The sequence below is a fragment of the Capricornis sumatraensis genome, chromosome 16 (genome assembly GCF_032405125.1).
Source record: "Capricornis sumatraensis isolate serow.1 chromosome 16, serow.2, whole genome shotgun sequence".
Classification (NCBI taxonomy): Eukaryota; Metazoa; Chordata; class Mammalia; order Artiodactyla; family Bovidae; genus Capricornis; species Capricornis sumatraensis.
This window is the reverse complement of record NC_091084.1, coordinates 31,126,454-31,147,204: the sequence shown is the minus strand read 5'-3', so window position 1 is coordinate 31,147,204 and position 20,751 is coordinate 31,126,454. Positions and strand designations below refer to the sequence as shown.

The 20,751-nt window shown below is 37.5% G+C and overlaps 1 protein-coding gene across 1 annotated transcript in view; it reads right to left on the bottom strand.

Moving 5' to 3' along the window:
- ARCN1 (archain 1) overlaps positions 1-19,960 on the bottom strand; it is a 29,009-nt gene extending 9,049 nt beyond the window's left edge. The window contains exons 1-6 of the mRNA XM_068987948.1: positions 19,819-19,960; positions 8,132-8,395; positions 7,476-7,655; positions 7,142-7,347; positions 6,152-6,316; positions 102-267 (exon numbers count right to left, since the gene is read on the bottom strand). Coding sequence (XP_068844049.1) covers positions 102-267; positions 6,152-6,316; positions 7,142-7,347; positions 7,476-7,655; positions 8,132-8,395; positions 19,819-19,821 — 984 coding nt within the window. The 5' untranslated portion in view covers positions 19,822-19,960. The remainder of the gene's footprint in view (positions 1-101; positions 268-6,151; positions 6,317-7,141; positions 7,348-7,475; positions 7,656-8,131; positions 8,396-19,818) is intronic.
- Positions 19,961-20,751: the final 791 nt, after the last annotated feature.

Sequence of the window (20,751 nt, the reverse complement as noted above, 5' to 3'; positions counted from 1 at the left end):
AATCATCTGTGTTCTATGGTTCATACAGGAACTCCAGCTGCACAAGACTGTGCTAAGTAGACAACAGCCTTGATAATCCCTTATTAAAAGCCTCTATGCACCTGTAGCTGTACTCCTTTCTTGTCTTCATTTTCCACATGAAGACGAATTCGGCCAAATTTGTCATCTGAGATCCTAAGCATGATCATGCCGTGCAGCTCCATGTTCTGTAACCCTCCATCTCGGCCACAGGTTAATGTGATCTTCTCCTCAATCTTCATGTGCACACTGTAGAGAAAGAAAAATAAATTTGTTCAGAAAGGTAAAAACCAGAATTCCCTTTCTCTGGGGATGTTGATTAGCCATCAGCAACTTATTTTAAGGTGTTGCAGCCATAGGTATCAAAATTTATAGCGTTAAACAAACTATTACATTTTGTTAAAAATTTGTTTTTTATTGCTTTGGGTCTTCCTTGCTGTATGCCAAACTATTACATTTAGAATGGACAAAAAGCAAGGTCCTGCTGTATAGCACAGGGAACTCTATCTAATCTCCCAGGATAAACCATAATGGAAAAGATTTCCTGTATATATATATGCATAACTGAGTCGCTCTGCTGTACAACAGAAATGAATACAACACTGTAAATCAACTACATTTCAACTTTTCAAAAAGGAAAAGAATACTTTATCACTATAGAAAATAAAATAAAGCATTATATCCTTTGGTTTAGCAATTCTTCATTGTACAGGTAAGTCTGCAGCTGTGTAAAACAATGTATGTTATTCACTGAAAAACTGTTTGCAATAGCAAAAGTTTAGAAATAAATGTCCATCACCAGGAGGACGACTTAAATACATAAAAGTATGTCGACAAAATGAATACTGGGCAATTGCAAGAAAAAGAGGAACAACTGACCAAGTTTTTTATTTGAAAATAATGTCAAAAATTAAAAAATCAGGGACTTTTCTGGTGGTCCAGTGGTTAAGATGCTGCACTTTCACTATAGAGTGGGTGAGTTCAATCCCTGGTCAGGGAACTAAGTTTTCACACTTTGCATGGTGTGGCCAAAAAAGAAAAAAAAAGATTAAAATGATAACAGGAATATATGCATACTCCTTTTAATCTGTTGCTAATATTTTATCCCATTTGTTTGATCATTCCAATACTCTATGTAACTATATTTTACTTTTTCTTCTGAATCATTTACATGCAGATCATATACATCATGGCCCCTTATCCCTAAACATTTTTCAGAATATACTTTGTGAGAATACGATATTCTCTCACATAACCACAGGTCTGTTATTAACTTCATAAATTTATCAGTTCAGTTCAGTTGCTCAGTCATGTCCAACTCTTGGCAACTCCATGGACTGCAGCACGCCAGGCTTCCCTGTCCAACACCAACTCCTGGAGCTTGCTCAAACTCATGTCCATTGAGTTGGTGATGCCATCCAACCATCTCATCCTCTGTTGTCCACTTCTCCTCCTGCCTTTAATCTTTCCCAGCACCAGGGTCTTTTCAAATGAGTCACTTCTTCGCATCAGGTGGCCTAAGTATTGGAGTTTCAGCTTCAGCATCAGTCCTTTCAATGAATATTCAGGACTGATTTCCTTTAGGATTGACTGGTTGGATCTCCTTGCAGTCCAAGGGACTCTCAAGAGTCTTCTCCAACACCACAGTTCAAAAGCATCAGTTCTTCAGTGCTCAGCTTTCTTTACAGTCCAACTCTCACATCCACACATGACCACTGGAAAAACCATAGCTTTGACTAGACATTCCTTTGTCGGCAAAGTAATGTCTCTGCTTTTTAATATACTGTCTAGATTGGTCATAGCTTTTCTTCCAAGGAGCAAGCGTCTTTCATTTCATGGCTGCAGTCACCATCTGCAGTGATCTCGAAGCCCCAAAAATTAAAGTCTGTCACTGTTCCCATCATTTACCCATCTATTTGCCATGAAGTGATGGGACCGGATGCCATGATCTTGGTTTTTTGAATGTTGTGTTTTAAGCCACTCTCCTCTTTCACTTTCATCAAGAGGCTCTTTAGTTCTTCTTCGCTTTCTGCCTTAAGGGTGGTATCATCTGCATATCTGTTATTGATGTTTCTCCCAGCAATTAATTGATTTTTCACTTAACTGAAGACAAAAATTTCCTTATAACACCCAAAAAAGATATCCTTTTCATCATAGGGGATTGGAATGCAAAAGTAGGAAGTTCAGAGAAACCTGGAGTAACAGGCAAATTTGTCCTTGGAGTACAAAATGAAGCAGGGAAAAGGCTAACAGAGTTTTGCGAAGAGAACACACTGGTCAGAGCAAACACTCTCTCTTCCAACAACACAAGAGAAGACTCTACACATGGACATCACCAGATGGTCAATACCGAAATCAGATTGATTACATTCTTTGAAGCCAAAGATGGAGAAGCTTTATACAGTCAATAAAAACAAGACTGGCAGCTGACTGTGGCTCCAATCATGAACTCCTTATTGCCAAATTCATACTTAAATTGAAGAAAGTAGGGGAAACCACTAGACCATTCAGGCATGACCTAAATAAAATCCCTTATGATTACACAGTGGAAGTGACAAATAGATTCAAGGGATTAGATCCGATAGACAGAGTGCCTGAAGAACTGTGGACAGAGGTTCGTGACACTGTACAGCAGGTAGGGATCAAGACCATCCCTAAAGAAAAAGAAATTCAAAAAGGCAAAATGGTTGTCTGAGGAGGCCTTACTAATAGCTGTGAAAAGAACAAAAGCTAAAGGCAAAAGAGAAAAGGAAAGCTATACCCATTTGAATGAAGAGTTCCAAAGAATAGCAAGTAGAGTTAGGAAAGCCTTCCTCCATGATCAGTGCAAAGGAATAGAGGAAAACAACAGAATGGGAAAGACTAGAGATCTCTTCAAGAAAATCAGAGGTACCAAGGAAACATTTCATGCAAAGATGGGTAAAATAAAGGACAGAAATGGTATGGACCTAACAGAAGCAGAAGATATTAAGAAGAGATAGCAAGAATACACAGAAGAACTATACAAAAAAGATCTTCAGGACCCAGATAACCACGATGGTATGATCACTCACCTAGAACCAGACATCCTGGAATATGAAGTCAAGTGGGCCTTAGGAAGCATCATTACAAGCAAAGCTAGTGGAGGTGATGGAATTCCAGTTGAGCTATTTCAAACCCTAAAAGGTGATGCTGTCAAAGAGCTGCACTCAATATGCCAGCAAATTTGGAAAACTCAGCAGTGGCCACAGGACTGGAAAAGATCTATTCTCATTCCAATCCCAAAGAAAGGCAATGCCAAAGAATGTTCAAACTACCACACAACTGCACTCATCTCACACACTAGCAAAGTAATGCTCAAAATTCTCCAAGCCAGGCTTCAACAATATGTGAACCAGGAACTTCCAGATGTTCAAGCTGGATTTAGAAAAGGCAAATTGCCAACATCCGTTGGATCATAGAAAAGGCAAGAGAATACCAGAAAAAATCTACTTCTGCTTTATTGATTATGCCAAAGCCTTTGACTGTGTACATCATAACAAACTGGAAAATTCTTCAAAAGATGGGATACCGGACCTCTTTACCTGCCTCATAAGAAATCTGTATGTAGGTCAAGAAGCAACAGTTAGAACCAGATATCAAACAACAAACTGGTTACAAACAGGGAAAGGAGTACATCAAGGCTGGCTATTGTCACCCTGCTTATTTAACTTCTATGCAGAGTACATCATGAGAGACACTGGGTTGGAAGAAGCACAAGGTGAAATCAAGATTGCCAGGAGAAATATCAATAACCTCAGATACGCAGATAACACTACCCTTATGGCAGAAAGTGAAGAAGAACTAAAGAGCCTCTAGATGAAAGTGAAAGAGGAGAGTGAAAAAGCTGGCTTAAAACTCAACATTCAGAAAACTAAGATCATGGCATCTGGCCCCATCACTTCATGGCACATAGATGGGTAAACGAAGGAAACAGTGGGCTCCAACATCACTGCAGATGGTGACTGCAGCCATGAAATTAAGAGATGCTTACTCCTTGGAAGGAAAGTTATGACCAACTTGGACAGCGTATTAAAAAGAGACATAACTTTGCTGAAAAGGTCCATCTAGTCAAAGCTATGGTTTTTCCAGTAGTCGTGTATGGATGTGAGAGTTGAACTGTAAAGAAAGCTGAGTGCCAAAGAATTGATGCTTTTGAACTCTGGTGTTGGAGAAGAGTCTTGAGAGTCCCCTGGACTGCAAGGAGATCCAACCAGTCAATCCTAAAGGAAATCAGTCCTGAATATTCACTGGTAGGACTGATGCTGAAGCTGAAACTCCAATATTTAGGCCACCTGATGCGAAGAAGTGACTCATTTGAAAAGACCCTGATGCTGGGAAAGATTGAAGGCAGGAGAAGTGGACGACAGAGGATGAAATGGTTGGATGGCATTACTGATTCAATGGATATAAGTCTGAGTAAATTCCGGGAGTTGGTGATAGACAGGGAGCCCTGGCATGCTACAGTCCATGGGGTCACAAAGAATAGGACACGACTGAGTGACTGAACTGCAGTGAAAAAAGCAAGTGGAAAATGTGTTAAGTACACCACCACTTATGTATAACAAGAGAAAAACAGAAATTATACCATATTTTTATTCATCTATACATACATTATCTCTCTTGGAAGATATACACAAAAACTATTTAATGCTAGTTGTATCTGAAGAGAGAACCTTGAATGGCTGGGTGGGAAGAAGTTTTAGTGCAACATCCCATTATCTCTCTTGGAAGATATATACAAAAACTATTTAATGCTAGTTGTATCTGAAGAGAGAACCTTGAATGGCTGGGTGGGAAGAAGTTTTAGTGCAACATCCTTTGAACCTTTTGAATTCTGAACTACATGAATGTATAATCTAGTTTTTAAAATAAATAAAATAAAAGGTACTGCTGCTATGGGCCATTATTAAGTACAATCTATCCATATTCCTCACTAAAGCAGCTTTTAGCTGGGTGAACTTCAGTGGTTTAAAAAACTATGCTGGCGTCCTACTTTATTCTATTCCAACCTCTAAGTCTTCCCAGAAACAAAATCATGAGACTCAAGACCACAGAGACATATATCTGAAGACAATGCATGGTATCATTTACCTTCATAAGCATTTGCTCCATGCTCAAGTATTCCAACATTCAGAAAAGAGCTTCAAGCTCTCTCAAGTACATGATAGTCTCCAACATCTTATTAAAATAGTGTCAAACCTGTCTCCTTCAGAGCAACCACTAGGAATAACACAGGAGCTTTATTGATTTGAAAGATTTATCCCAACAAAACCCTGTTCATTTCATATAAAATAAGACACACAATATACTCCTCTTTGAAGCACACTTGATAGAGGTATCCTCCCAGACTCATCTTTCACTTGACCTCAAAATCATCAGTAACAGTAGAAAGCCTGGGCTTCAAGACAAGAAATCTGAGTCATGAAAATGTGAACTTGATAACTACCACTTAAAAATGTTACCAACCAGTACCATAGTCCTGAGATAAGAGACAAATCAAAATATTCTATACTGGCTTTAAATACTTAAAAAGCAAAAATAACACATTAATTTGCTACTAAAGATATTTATAATTTTTGTCCTAATTAAAGAAAGACATGCCAAAATACAGTACAGAGCTAATCACTGTTCTAGTACTCAAAGTTCATTTTAAGAGACAAAGTATAAACTAAGCATGAAGAAAAGTTATTTTTTGTTTAATTTAACCACCACAGAGTTGATAGAAAGGTTAAGTTCTAAACAGAAAATAGATGGCTAAGAGTCCCCAGCCATGGTTCGAAGAGGGCAGAGGGGGAATATCTCATGTTAATACCTAAAATTTTACTGAAGTGTAGCTGATTTACAATGTTGTGTTTAATGTCTACTGTACAGCAAAGTGACTCAGTTATACATATTTATTTTTTTCATATTCCTTTCCATTATGGTTTATCACAGGATATTGAATGTAGTTCCCTGTGTGATAATATACAGTAGAACCCTACTGTTTAGAATATACTCTTAAGTCTTTGAAATCTGGAAAAATTAAAAAACACAAAAAGAATTTATAAAGTATTGAGATAAAAAAATTTTTAACACCATGTGGTCTGTTCCTACTGAAAAAGTTACCACTTACCTCTCCATATTAATGGGTGGAGCATGCACTTTGGTTGCTTCAGAGGTACGCTTGCCCATATTGGAGGATATGATATTTTCACCTTCAGATTTCAATTTGTCAACGAAGTTATCTACTTCCTTTCCTTTGGCTCCCAGTTTCAGAGCTTTGCTAGGGCCTGAAGGTCTAAGTGGAAGAATGCAAAAATAAGAAAAAATTCACACATGATTTAAAGTTAAAAACTAATTAATAATTCCCTATCACTAAAGCTTTCCCTAAAGCTGCTCTTTAAGAGAAATGTGAATACCTCAAGGGAAAAACTACAGTTTCCTAGTGTTTAGTGGACCACTAAACTATTTCTTGTTTGAACTGGCAGCTGGATCACTAGTAACATGTAAGTTTCAGAGATTCTCTGTTGGTCCAGTTGTTAGGATTCTGTGCTTCTACTGCAGGGCACAGGTTCACTCCCTGGTTGGGGAACTAAGATCTTGCATGCTATAGGGGCATGACCAGAAAACAAACAAACAAAAGAACCACATAAGCTTCAAGTATCCGAAGACCAAAGGTATACTTTGATAAGCATGTATGAGCTGAGGAAAACTTTGTACCTTCTGTCCAGATAAATATACTTATGTACAAACAAACTTTTTCATATAATTTTAGGTAGTTTAGATTCTCCCTGAAATCCATTTATGAACATTAGATTAAAAGTATGTGTCCCTTAAACAGTTAAATAACTCTTCTTCCAATACAAGGCAACTCTCATAGGAAATTGAGCTTCACGGTAAAATGTGTAAAAGAACTCTCTTTCACATGAAAGGAAAAACACCACAATCAGATTTCTCTCTTATCCCCATATTATCAATATGCAGCCAAATTCAGTATTACAACTTACTTTATCAAGGCACTCCTTATTTTGCCTAGAAATCAGATATTGCTCTGAGATACACACATATAAGCCTTCATCTGCCATTCTAGAACTGTATTCTAGGTGATTACACTAGATTATACCTGGCTGGTGCAGGTGCCACTTTTGGTTTATCAGTATCAATGATGGTCTCTGTGATCATAGAAGTTGTGCTGCCTCCAGACACTGTGGAGCTTCCAAAGCCCCCAAATCCTGGTGCTTTTTTGCCCTGTCTCTCTGCATCTCTTCGGGCCTGCTGTAATTCTTTTGCTTTACGCCGCATCTCAGCCTTGGCTTCACGCTCTTGAGTCTACGAAAAGAGACATACTTGGATGCAGCTTTGAGTTCAGACCAAACTAGTAAATAAAAACAGGAAAGTCAGACAGAGAAGCCTGAAGAAAGACACAAACCAGCAGTCTCAAAGAAGACCCTGTTTACCTCTCTGACTGCTCTGAACACCTTCTCCTCATGGGAATCCATTTCTGTGAAGGTTCTGATCTGTGCCAGGTTAACATTCTCCCGGTATCCCAAGGCAACAATTTCATCAAATGCAAAAATCAAATCAAAACAGTGCTCAGATATTTCATTCTCTTCTAAGGCTCGGCAATATTCAGGAATCTAATCACGAGGAACAATGGAAAAGAAATATTTAGAATGTATCAGCAGTTATGTTTTCCCACTCTTATCCTGTAAAATACATAAATTTCAATATGCCTGAATCGCTTTACTAGCTCCTTCCACTACTCTTTAAGCAAGTCTTTGGCATAAGCCTTTGTATGTGTGTGGCTACATCAACAAGTCTCACCGAAAGAATAGTCTCTAAAAATATGGCCAAACAAGTGTCAGAACCACAAGGGCAGGTTATAGCTACTGCTAGAGAACTGGGAAACAAAAGAGCAATGTTCATACTCTCCTTTGTAATATTTACAGTCTTAGGATATCCAGTAAAAGGAGATGTGACGTAAGATGCTGGGACGGGGACTAGGTGCATAGAACACGCAAAATGATAAGCATCAGCTGCTTTGGGGAAAAAATAGTTTCACACAAAAAACTTAAAATTCAAAAACCTTAACCAAATATTACAGGACTCTTACCACTCTTGAGAAGAGCCTTAGGGTCTCCAGATCTTCTAATATGTTGCTGTTTTTGGTAGTGATCAGTACCATGTACAATTTCTCCATAGGCTGATAAACATATCTGACACTCTCTGTTTCCACAAATGTATGTTGTTTTCCAGTGTTCATGAGCTTTGGAAAAGCTGCTAACAAGCCCTCAATCCGAGTTCGAGTCATCTCTACAAACTGTCGAGAAACAATAGCTTTTCCTGCTTTTGTACAGACCGCTGCTGCCAACAGCACCTGCAAGGAACATGTAAATAAGTACTAATCATTTTTTTAACATGTGTTTTCTCAACATCCTCAGATCTGTAGAATGCCACACTCAGTTAGTGATATAACTACTACTAGAATGCTGACTTTCAGACTCTACTTCATTGCCTTTTAATTATACTATGTCATTCATAAGATAAAGGTGAAGTAGAGGAAAATGAAGCTATTACTCCTGTTTTTCAATAACACATCTAGAGAAAAACTTAGTAAAGAAATAATTTTTTCTAAGTCTACACACATTATTAATGGGTCCCCTGTGACTCAAAACTGGGCTGCTCTCTGCTTTGGCAGACCCATAAATAGCTTAAACTTATTCAAGGAAAAACAGAAATTTCTACAGAGGTCTGATCAGGCAGGCTGAATACTTATACAAGGCCCCAAAACTTTCCTTTCATTTTTACCTAAAATATCTAGTGAGTCTAAATTTATCTTCTGCTCTTAGATTAACCCACACTAACTTACCTCCAGACACACAAACAATCTGTAAAATGAAAAACTAAGTGGCTCAATGTTTCACACAGGTTTTGACAGTGGGCAATGATCAAGACCAATAGCCTTTTTTTCCAGAGTCTGGCATTTCGTTAAACAAAACAAAGCACCAAAGAAGATATGACCAAATGTCATTAGCAGAGTAGTAAGAAAATTAAGTTTAGTGTTAATAGTCTCTTCATTGCAGGAACCCAGAAGTTTATAAGGACAAGTAACAGAAAGACTATTTACACATATTGGAAGCCTCAATACTAGGATACAACTTCTGAAATATTAACATTCTATTGGTCAGGTTCCTCAGTTTTACAGAAATCTTTCTTCTACAGGTGAGCAGCTGGAAAAAAAAAACAAGTTAGTCAATTTGAGTAGATATTCTTTTAGTTTCAAAACATCAGTATAGTTTTATAGTGATTACAGGAGAACATAATGTCCTTATCCATCAAGAATAGGTCATCAAGGTATTTGAGAGATAATTACCATCACACTTATGTCCAAGCAGCTAGGTAAAAACAATTTATAGTGAAAAAGTGTTTGATCTATATCTTGTACAAATAACTTTCTTCTACCAAACAGATCTTTATTTTTACTGATTGATATACTTCCCATGAACACTGCAAATTTTCTCACATGAAATCTCAAGAATAAATCCTATCAACAACTGCAAGTTTAGAAAGAAACACATTTAAGAGAGTAATACAATTTTACGCTCCTGAGTCTACCAATTCTATGTTGAAACTTACCTTAATTATGCTGGCATAAAGTTATATAGTATAGAATTCAAAAGTTGGTTTTTTTTTTTAAAGTAGTTCTACTTCATAAATAAATACATTCAGTAAGAATCTTGCTTTGTAAATTATATTCTTTTAAAACTATGTGTGCTCAGTTGCTCAGTTGTGCCCGACTCTTTGCAACCCCAGGAACTCCAGTCCACCAGGCTCCTCTGTCCATGGGAATTCTCTAGACAAGAATACTGGAGTGTCTCCCACATTGCAGGCACATTCTTTACTCTCTGAGCCACCAGGGAAGCCCAAGAATACTGGAGCGGATAGCTTATCCCTTCTCCAGGGGATCTTCCCCACCCAGGAATCGAACCAGGATTTTCTGCATTACAGGTGGATTCTTTACCAGCTGAGATAACAGGGAAGCCCCTAAAAGAGCCTCTGTATGTCAAAAATATATTTTTGTATTTTATAAATATATTTTTATATCTTATATTTAAAAATACAAGATGATATTTTAGATATATGGAAAAATATAGAGTATAAAAATTACAGTTGATTACTTTAAAAGTGGTAAATAAGCTTGCTTAAAAGTCCCAGAACAGTCATCTTTCCCCAAAATACTTATAATTTTTAAAAATAAGTAAATAGTTTTGTACTTAAGAAATGTATCATTCACCATCACAACTACTTGGGAGGCTGCTGTTACCACCCAGGCAAGAGGCAAGAAAATATACTGAGGGGAGTAAAAGATCCCCAAAATAGAATAAAAATGCAACAAGGTTATGATCTATTCTTTTCAAAAGAAATCTTCCACTCCATGTCTTTATTATTTTGTTGCTGTTGTTGCTATAGAATTTTTTTAAATTCAGCTTTATTGAGGCAGAATTAACATATAAAGTTCTAAGGTATTTTAAGTGTATATGGTGATTTCACATCTTTATTTTTTTCTTCCAGTTTAACTGAAATATAATTGACATACAGCACTGAAAGTTTAAGGTGTATAGCATAATGATTTGACTTAATATAAATCACAAGTTTGGTGAACATCCATCATCTCATATAGGAACAACATTAAAGAAACATAAAAAAGGGAATTCCCTCATGGTCCAATGGTTAGAACTCTGCACTTTCACTACGAAGTACCCAAGTTCGATCCCTACTCGGGGAACTATGATCCTGTAAGCTGGCTGGCATGGCTAAAAAGAAATAGAAAAAAACTTTTTTCCCTCGTGATATTATTCTTTTAACAACTTTCATATATATATGATACAGCACTGTTAGTTATATTGATCATATTGTACACCACATGTCTAGTACGTACTTAGCTTATAACTGGAAGTTTGCACTTTTTTGACTACCTTCATCCCATCTCCCTTCCCCCTCAAGTCCCTGTCACTGGTGACCACAAATCTGATCTCTTTTCTATGAGTTTATTTTTTTAACAATAAGATTAAATTTATTTATTTTTAATTAGAGGATAATTGCTTTATAATATTGTATCGGCTATTTTTAAAGTATAACTGACCTACAACATTATGTTGGTTTTTGGTATACAACATAGTTATTCCGTATTTCTATACATTTTAAAACATTCACCATGATAACCTAGTCACCATCTGTTACCATACAAAAATATTACATAATTATAGACTATATTCCCCACATTGTCCCCATTCATGTTTTTAATAGTGTGAAATAAAGATTTCTTCAAAAAAGGGCAAGGACTCCTATAATTCTTGGTACATACGTGTGCTTAGTCGTTCAGTTATGTCCGACTCTTTACAACCCCATGGACTGTAGCCCCCAGGCTCCTCTGTCCACAGGGATTCTCCAGGCAAGAATACTGGAGTGGGTTGCCATTTCCTCCTCAGGGGATCTTCCTGACCCAGGGATAGAACCCAGCTCTCCCGCACTGCAGGCAGATTCTTTACTATCTGAGCCACCAGGGAAGCCCAAGAACATCCCCTTCTTCAGGGGATATTCCTGACCCAGGAATTGAACTGGGGTCTCCTGCATTGTAGGCGGATTCTTCACCAGCTGAGCTACCAGGGAAGCCTTGGTACACACATAGTAATACCTTAATCTTCAAGGAGAAGAAACTGACCTAAAATTATCACCAAGCAAGAGACTTAGACTTGTTTAGAAGAATAAAACCAAATATACTCAAAAATTTGCTTTCACATTAATTTTTATCATGAGGTTCATGTTTCAACCATCTGCATATTTCTGGCAGAAAAAGAAAAAAGAAAAGGTAGTTGCTGCTTTAGTTTATGAGTGATAAGCAGGTATGTCTTTGTATGTGTCATATTTGACACATATATCCAAATAAAGTAAGATTTCTGCCCCAATAGGAGCCCTCATAAAAGAGCTGTCACATAAAAATTTGTACACATGTTCATAGCAGCATTATTCAAAATACCTAATACATAATAAAAAGTGAAAACTAGGAATTCCCTAGCAGTCCAGTGGTTAGGATTTGGCACTTTCACTGCCATGACCCATGTTCAATCCCTGGTAAGGGAACTAAGATCCTGGAAGTCACAAGGCAGGGCCAAAAAAACTAAAAATCTGTGTATTTAAATAAGTAAACAAACAGTGAAAACCCAAATATCCACCAACCTATGACTGGATAAACAGAATGTGGTACATCCATACAATGGCATATTATTTAGCTTTAAGAAGGAATGAAGAATATGCTATAGTATGGATGAACTTTGAAAATATTACACTAAATGAAAGAAACCAGATACAAAAGGCAACATCTCACATGATTCCATTTACATGAAACATCCAGAATAAACAAATTCAGAGAGAGAAAGTAGATGAGTGGGACCAGGGGCTGGGAAAGGGGAAATAGAAAGTGAAAGTGAAGTCGCTCAGTCGTGTACGACACTTTGAGACCTCATAGACTGTAGCCTACCCGGCTCCTCTGTCCATGGGATTTTCCAGGCAATAGTAATGGAGTGGATTGCCATTTCCTTCTCCAGGGGATCTTCCCAACCCAGGGCTCAAACCCAGGTCTCCAACATTGTAGACGGACGCTTTACCGTCTGAGCCACCAGGGAAGTCCATGAATAAAAAAGGAATGGAGGGCAAACCCATCGATTAAAAGAGACTTAAGAGACATGTCAACCAATCACAATGTATAATCTTATTTGAATCCTGATTCAAACAATTGTTTAAAAAAATTATATGACAAATGGGAAAATATGAACAGTGAACGAACAGCTAATGACATTAAGAAATTATTGATAAATTTAAGGTATGATATATCCATTAAAAGTATTTTAATATAAATTTATTTATTTTAATTGGAGGCTAATTACTCGTTAAAAGTATTTTTTAGACATGGAATATTTATTTAAAAAAAAGAGTTGTATAGATTCAAATTCTTCTACAGTCTTTCATATTAAAGATTTTCTCTCAATCACTTTACGTTGAACATCTAAATGAATTGTGTAGGGTAGATTTTATCCTTAATCTCAAACTGATAGTTTTACATGTACTAATAAAATGCCATCTGATTTATAAATTATCCGGAGGATCAGAACTCACAATTTCATGTATTGGATGTCAGTAATGATTTTTTTTTCTTTTTCTGTACTATGTGGTTTGCGGGATCTTAAAATAGTTTGCCAACCAGGGACTGAACCTGGGCTCTTGGCAGTGAAAGCCCAGAGTCCCAGCCACTGGACTGCTAGGGAATTCCCAATAAATATTTCTTTTAAAATCAATCGCTCTACTGTAATACAAATGGGTTTTTATGACTCATAATACAGTTTCCAAAAGTATCAATATGATATATGTATTCAAAAAGTGCTAAATATTAAAAATTGTATGTAAAAGTTCTAGGAAACCGTAATTCAAAAAGCACACCTAGTGACGATGATGCCTGTGAGGAATTTGGATAAATTGTTTCATGAACATAAGAACAGAAAAAAAATGAATTATTTTTCAATTTAAAAATCAACAGTATATTTAAGTAAATTATTAAATACTTTAAGAACATATGTAAATTTATAAATACTTTAAATATTTGTGCTACAGTCCTAAAAGTTTATATACTCCAAAAAGGTTTCCTTAATATTCTCATCAGGAAAATGAAGAATTTCCTTATATTTGAGATGATCTCACATTGGTTTTTTCTTTTCCCAAAGACTATGTGAATTAGAAATAGTGTTCTAAATTTGCAAAGAATCAAGTTAACATACCAGGAAAGTTAAATGACTGGAACTGAGAAGATCTGGATCCTAGTTTTTGTTTTATTTACTATCTGTCTGATTTAAGTTATGTTTGAACCTCTCAGCCTCAGTTTCCTCCTTTAGAAAATGGAGCATCATCGGACAATCTCACAAGTTATTATGAGGACCAAATGAGTATAACAAAACTGTAAGCCAAAGCACTTATACCACAACACTTATATACAAATTATACCACATATACTCACAATGTAAAGCAGCATCATTATTAATAATAAACTTGCCAAGAAATGCATCTTATTAAAACCTTTGTCATTTCAAAGCAATGGATTTTTACCTTTATGGATTTGGCAATATTTTAACAGATTAAAAATGGACACACACTCCCTAAAAAAATTTTATGTTTAATGTCAGAAAATTCATAGATCCTCTAGAGTAGTAATCCTCAAATGATCCATAGAGAAATCACTTTATGCAGTGAGAAATATTACTAATAACTGGGAGCATATTATAAATACTTACAAAGGCCCTCCTCACCAAAAGAAGGCTGAGAATCACAGTCTTAGGAAGTATGATTCCCCCACCCGAGAATTTTACAATATTTTGATGAATAAAATAAGCCACAGTAGAAATACTAAGCACAGCACAATTTAAACACTTGAAGTTAAAAATCTACCCAGAGAAAGGATTGCTCAGACCAAACCTTCAGACTTATATATAAATGCTGTTTAACTACAAAGCCCATATTTAATATATCTAATAACAGTAACTCTATTAGAAACAATGTTTATAGGCTTCAGGGTACTTCTCAGGCAGCTAGAATTCAAAACACCTCCATACCATATGGATAAGAGTTTAGGTAAAAATTAACATCAAGGCAACGTTAAAGGGAAAAAGAAATTAAAGACAACCTGTGACCAGAAAGGTGTATGCTATGGAGGCGGGCAATCCTTTCACTTTGCTTTATCAATTGGGCATGGTCAAAGGCTAACTACAGGTACTGGCAATCTCCATTCTGGCTGTATTAGTATAAGAATTAACTAAATAATTATAAGGCAGCAGCAGCCTAGCAGGGATAAGACACAAACTAGGCAGAATGTGTAAAGTAATGCACTATGGGAATTCAGAGGAAGAAGAGATTACTTCTAGCTCACAAGATCATGAAGATTTGATGGAAGAAACACTGCTTAAATTATGCTTTGATCAATCAGGAAATTTGAGTATGTAAAGATGAAAGAACCGTAGGGTAAAATAGTAGGTCCTCTCTTATGAGTCATTCCATTATTCAGACACAAGCAAATAAGGCTCCCAATGTAGGACCAAAGTGCCCAAGACTAAGTACGACTGTCAACTTCAAAACACCCAAGACATCACAATCACAGTTCCCACAAAGTTGACATAGATTTCTATTCATTATTATTCATGTTAACACAGCAGTTAATAATTTGGTTGGGAGGTATGGTCAACAAGATAAATTTAACCTATTCTAAATCAACATTCGTCTTCTTAAATGCCTTGAAATAATTTTCTCTTCATATCAATGTTTACCAATTATTAAAATACAGTATAGACTAAAAGGCAGGTTAATTTTTCCTACTGTAATTTGACCTGATTTTCTTTGGAAAACAGTGAATAAGTATAATTCTCTATACAGTTATTTTACTTGTTTTTTACATTTTTGGAAAAGAGCATTTAGACCAAAAACAAACTTTCAAGAGTCCTTGCGTTTGTTTTTTTTTTAAATATTTATTTGCCTGTGCCAGGTCTTAGCTGACAAGGGATTTTTTAAAAATTTTCCTTACAGCATGCTAGATCTTAGTTTCAACATGTGGGTTCTAGTTCCCAGACTAGGGATCGAACCCAGGCTCCCTGCATCCGGAGCACAGAGTTTTAGCTCTGGGCCCAGAGTTATGGATCTCCTCAGGATTGTTTTAAAAAATAAAGTTCCCCAATAGGTTAAACTTTGTTAGACAACTTTTCTCTTAACATACTTAAAATACTTTGAATATATTATCATTTGTTTTTAGATTAAATAACAACACTCTCCTATCCAAGTTCCTTGAGTAAAGAAAGCTGGAGAATTAGATTTCTGTTCTGCCTCTACCACTAATTGTATTACATTAGATGTCACTTAATCGCTTCTTGAAATACACCTAAAATAGAGGTTGAAGTGAAGTGTCCAACTTTTTGCGACCCCATGGACTGCAGCCTGCAAGGCTTCTCTGTCCATGGAATTTTCCAGGCCAGAATACTGGAGTGGGTAGCCATTCCTTTCTCCAGGAATTGAAAACCCAAACTGTTCCCAAACCCAGGGATTGAATCCAGGTCTCCCGCATTGCAGGTGGATTCTTTGCCTTCTGAGCCACCAGGGAAGCCCAAAATAGAGGTTAGTTTATGTAAAAGTGCTTTTGCATCTCTATGATACTGTAACTCTAAGCATTTGAAAACTATAGCAACAGAAAATTTGCAATGCTTCCATTTCACACCCACTGCTCCAGTGATAACTACTTTGGAACCATGTTTTGCATTAATATTAAGCTGCTGAAAGGCAAACTGCCTAACCAAAACAAATCATATGTATGTTTATAGTATATGTGTGTCAGACAGCTGCCATATCATCCCTTCATCTCCACTAGCTATAGAGGTCCAAAAATAACAGGAAAAATACGAACAATTTCCTAAAGAAAAAAGTCAAAGACTTCCTCGAACCTCTAAATGCTTCAGTATTCCTCACTTCCACAATTAGTCAGTAACTCTGTTCTTTGTAATTCACTGTAATGATGATCTCTATATAATTCATGATCATATTATGGCTAGTTTCTACAACTGTCATAGAGGATCATTTTGTCTTTCTTGCTTGCATGAAGTGATTACAGATAATATCAAATCGGGGGAGATTACAATAAAACACAGAGCACCAAACAAAGCCAAAACTAGAAGTTACTCAGTGAAGAGTTTTAAGCTCATCACCAAGTTCCTGTTTTAAAACAAAAAACTTGTAGTAGAGTATAAAAATAAAAGGACATTGTTCTCAGTTTCTGCAGTGTACTTTCTATTTGGAGAATAAACAAGATGGCAAATCAACAGAAACTCAATACCCCCTAATTGGGAATTAGTTATTTCTGTGTAGGATTTCAGTGCCCCCTGTCCCAGCCTCCAATCTCAGCCATAGAAATCCAAATCTAGCTTTCTAGTAACTAATGATTCTTGGGAACTGAACATACTGTGATCACTGATATTTAATGAGATCACTACAATAAACTTACTCACTCCCCATACTTAGTAAATAAGAAAAGAATAGCACTCTGTAGATAAGCAAAGACTTCACAGATTCGGGCTACAATGAGACTTAATATCAAGTTCATTCAAATATAAATTTATTAAGGAAAAAAACTGACTATAATGATACCTGACAAATGTTAAGAAAATAAGACATGTTCTCATAAATTTGATGAAAACTAGAAAAAAGATTTTAAAAAAAGATTTTTTTTGTACTTGATTTTATAACAAAGTCATCATAAATCATTATTTTTTTCCATTTGTTCATTTTATTTCTCTACGAGGACTTTGCAGTGTAGGACATTTTGCACCAAGTTCAGTCACTAAAACTAAAGGAAATTTACTATTTAAAAACCAACATTTACATACTGATATCTACAATTTATTTTAAAGTGCATTTATATATATATATATATTTATTTATTTGGCTATATGAGCTCTTAATTGCAGCATGTGGGATCTAGTTCCCTCACCAAGGATCAAACCCGGGCCCCCTGCATTGGGAGCATGGAGTCTTAGCCACTGGACCACCAGTGAAGCCCCTAAAATGCACTAAAAAAAAGATGACCACAGGATGGGTGAATAATTAGATGTGTGATAAAGCAAAAATAGTGAAATGTTAATTACAGACTAGCTGGTGATTACATGGGTGTTCATTGTAAAGCTCTCAACTTTCTTACATGTTTGAAAATTTTATTATAGATCAACTTTTAGAACTCTGGATACAGCTTTTAGATTCAAGAAATCTTTGCAAAATGTTACCCTATTTGGACATTTCTTTGTCCAGGGATCTCTTTGTAAAGGAACGGAACCCATAAATATTACACAGAAAAATACTTAATAATGCCTTAAGACTCAACAGAGCAGAATGTACTGAGCTAAGTTGTTCTCCAGAGTACACAAATCTGTAGGTATCTGGATCACGCCAAGTTCCAAATAATTCAGAACTATAGGCATATTTAAATGTGACACAACCATATGTATATGCAGTGTCCAAATAACATGCAAAATTTATGTTTTTATGTTTACCACGTAACACCTAGGGCCCTATGGATCCTCTGGTTATTGATGAATTAAAAATACTACTAGGGAAAAAAGCACCACGACGTTCCCAAACTTTTCAACAAACAAGGTTTTTGTTAAGATTATCTACATTTGGTTTATATAATAAAGCCTTTAATTTTGCTTTTAATGTTATTGAAATGCACTACATGTACATCCAAGATGTAAAAAGAAAGTAGTTTTAAAATCACTACCCGAATACTAAGCCTCCTAGTGGAAATGAAGAAAGGAGTTTTTGGAAATTTTATGTCCAACATAAAAGTTTTATGAGACAAACCTGCTTGATGCAATTTATATGCCTGAAGCTGAAAAAAACTGTTAAGTGATTTAAAGTCCAAGCCTGAATCTCCTCACCAAGTTTTCATCTAAAAATGTTGTGAACAGAACTTAGTATAACTGGCACCAAATTATATTGTCATCTATGAAGTGCGTAGGAAGATGTTTTAAATCAAATTATTAATCTAGTGACAAAAAGAGAAATAAGTACATCCTTCAAAGATTAAAGGACATGAAGTGCACTTTAAAAATTATTCGCTTGTTTGGAACCAAAAAACTTCTCCTACTTCATAAATATTCACAAATCGTAGTGATGAAGCCAGATGTAGTGGAGTGAGCACTATGTTTTGTTTCATCTCTCACAAACATTAATTTTAACCTTCTCTACTACAGATGAGATGGGGTTAGAAAATGGCAACCCGTTCCAGCATTCTTGCCTGGACAGAGGAACCTGGTAGTCCATGTGATCCCCAAAGAGTCAACTCAGCCACTAAACCACCACCACCACAGATGAGAACACGAAGATAATTCAACTGAAGGCAAGTAACAGGTCCCAAAGAATAAATCCCTCTCACTCCTGTGAGACATCTGATTACGGTATGCCACATCCACACTTCACCTGAACTATAAGCTCCTTGAAGACAGAAAACCTGTGTTCTCCATGACTGGCTCGCATCTTCCCAATGCTCTATACACAGAGTATACCCAATCACACCAACAAATGGACACACCTAAGATCTACAGAAGCGGGTAGCAGGTTTCTGGGTTAGCTGGGTCCTAACAATTAGTGCCATATCACTGTCAGAAGTTACTCCTTCCCGTTCTGTGCCTCCCTATCCACTTGCCTCTATTTCTCCTTTTCGAACAAATTAAAGAAAAAGTCCTCAACACTAATGATTTAGATTTCAAACATCCACGGCCTACGGAACACCGGGGATGAGAGGTGAGTTGATTACAGAACGAAGTAAATCCCTGACAGAAGCCCAGCTTGGGGCGCCGAGGCACCCACTGAACCTGCTGGACACCAGAGGCCAGGTCCGCAGCGTGGGGTCCAAGACCCATCACTAACAGGTAGGTTCTTGCAGAGCAAAAACCCCGAGCCCGCTTTAGGGCCCGGATCCCGGCAGAGGTGGGTGCCTAGCTGATGGCGGGGGAGGGGTGTGGGCGCGACCCTAGAGGGACTGCAGTCAGGTCCCTCGGATCTCCTGGGGAGTCGATCACAGGGTGGAGAAGCCCCCAGAGCCCCGAGGAAGTGTTCGGCTCCCGGCCCTTGGGGCGGGGCTCCTCCAGCCCCAGCACAGGCCGGTAGCAGGAAGAACGGTCGAGCAAGGCCGGACGCGGGAGTTGAGCCCGGCTCGAGTCTTACCATGGTGACGGCGGTGGTGGGGCGCACCCGCGCGCTCCGGCTCCACTGCGGCTAGGGCTGGGGTCGGGGGAAGGGGAGGACCGACCGCTCCGGACCTGCAGCCCCCCTGACAGGAGCGCCGCCGACTCGCCTCTTACCAAGATGGCGTCCTCGAGCCACGTCTCCAACCGGAAACGGCGCGGGTCAAAGGGCGGGGGGCGGGGCGCCGTGAGGAGGAGAGACTGTGGGCGACGGCTTGCAACGCAGATTGTGCTAGGGATGCCTGGGGGCTCGACCTCCAACGTGGAACCGTAGGCTTCTCTTCCCTTCCATGTTCGTCAGCGCTTTTGGTTAACTTGCGACATCTCTTGCAGTTCATAAAGCTCTCAAAGAGACCGTATCATTTGATATACACGATAACTGGTGTTCATAAGGGACTAGTAGCCAGAATATACAAAGAACTTTTAAAATTCAACAATGGAAAGACAACTAATCCGATTTTTAAATGGCTAAAATAGCCATTTCTCTAAAAAAGGTATATAAATGACCGGTAGGCATGTAAAAAGATGCTCAACATCTTTAATCTTTAGAGAACCCCACTTCACATCCGTTAGGATGGTTGTAATAATAAGTGTTGATGAGAATATGGGAAAATTAAACCCTTATACACTGCTGGTGGAGGCATGAACTAGTGCTGCTGCTTTGGGAAACAGTTTGGCAGTTCCTCAAAAAATTAAACATAGTGTTACTGTGGGATCCAGCAATACCACTCCTAGGTATATATCCAAGAGAATTAAAAGCACATATCCAAAGAATTCACCTGTCAATGCAGGGGACATGGGTTTGATCCCATAGGGCAACTACACCCTGTGCTCCGGAATAAGAGAAACACTGCAATGAGAAGCCTGGGCACCTCAACAAAGAGTAGCCCCTCCTTTCCAAAACTAGAGAAAG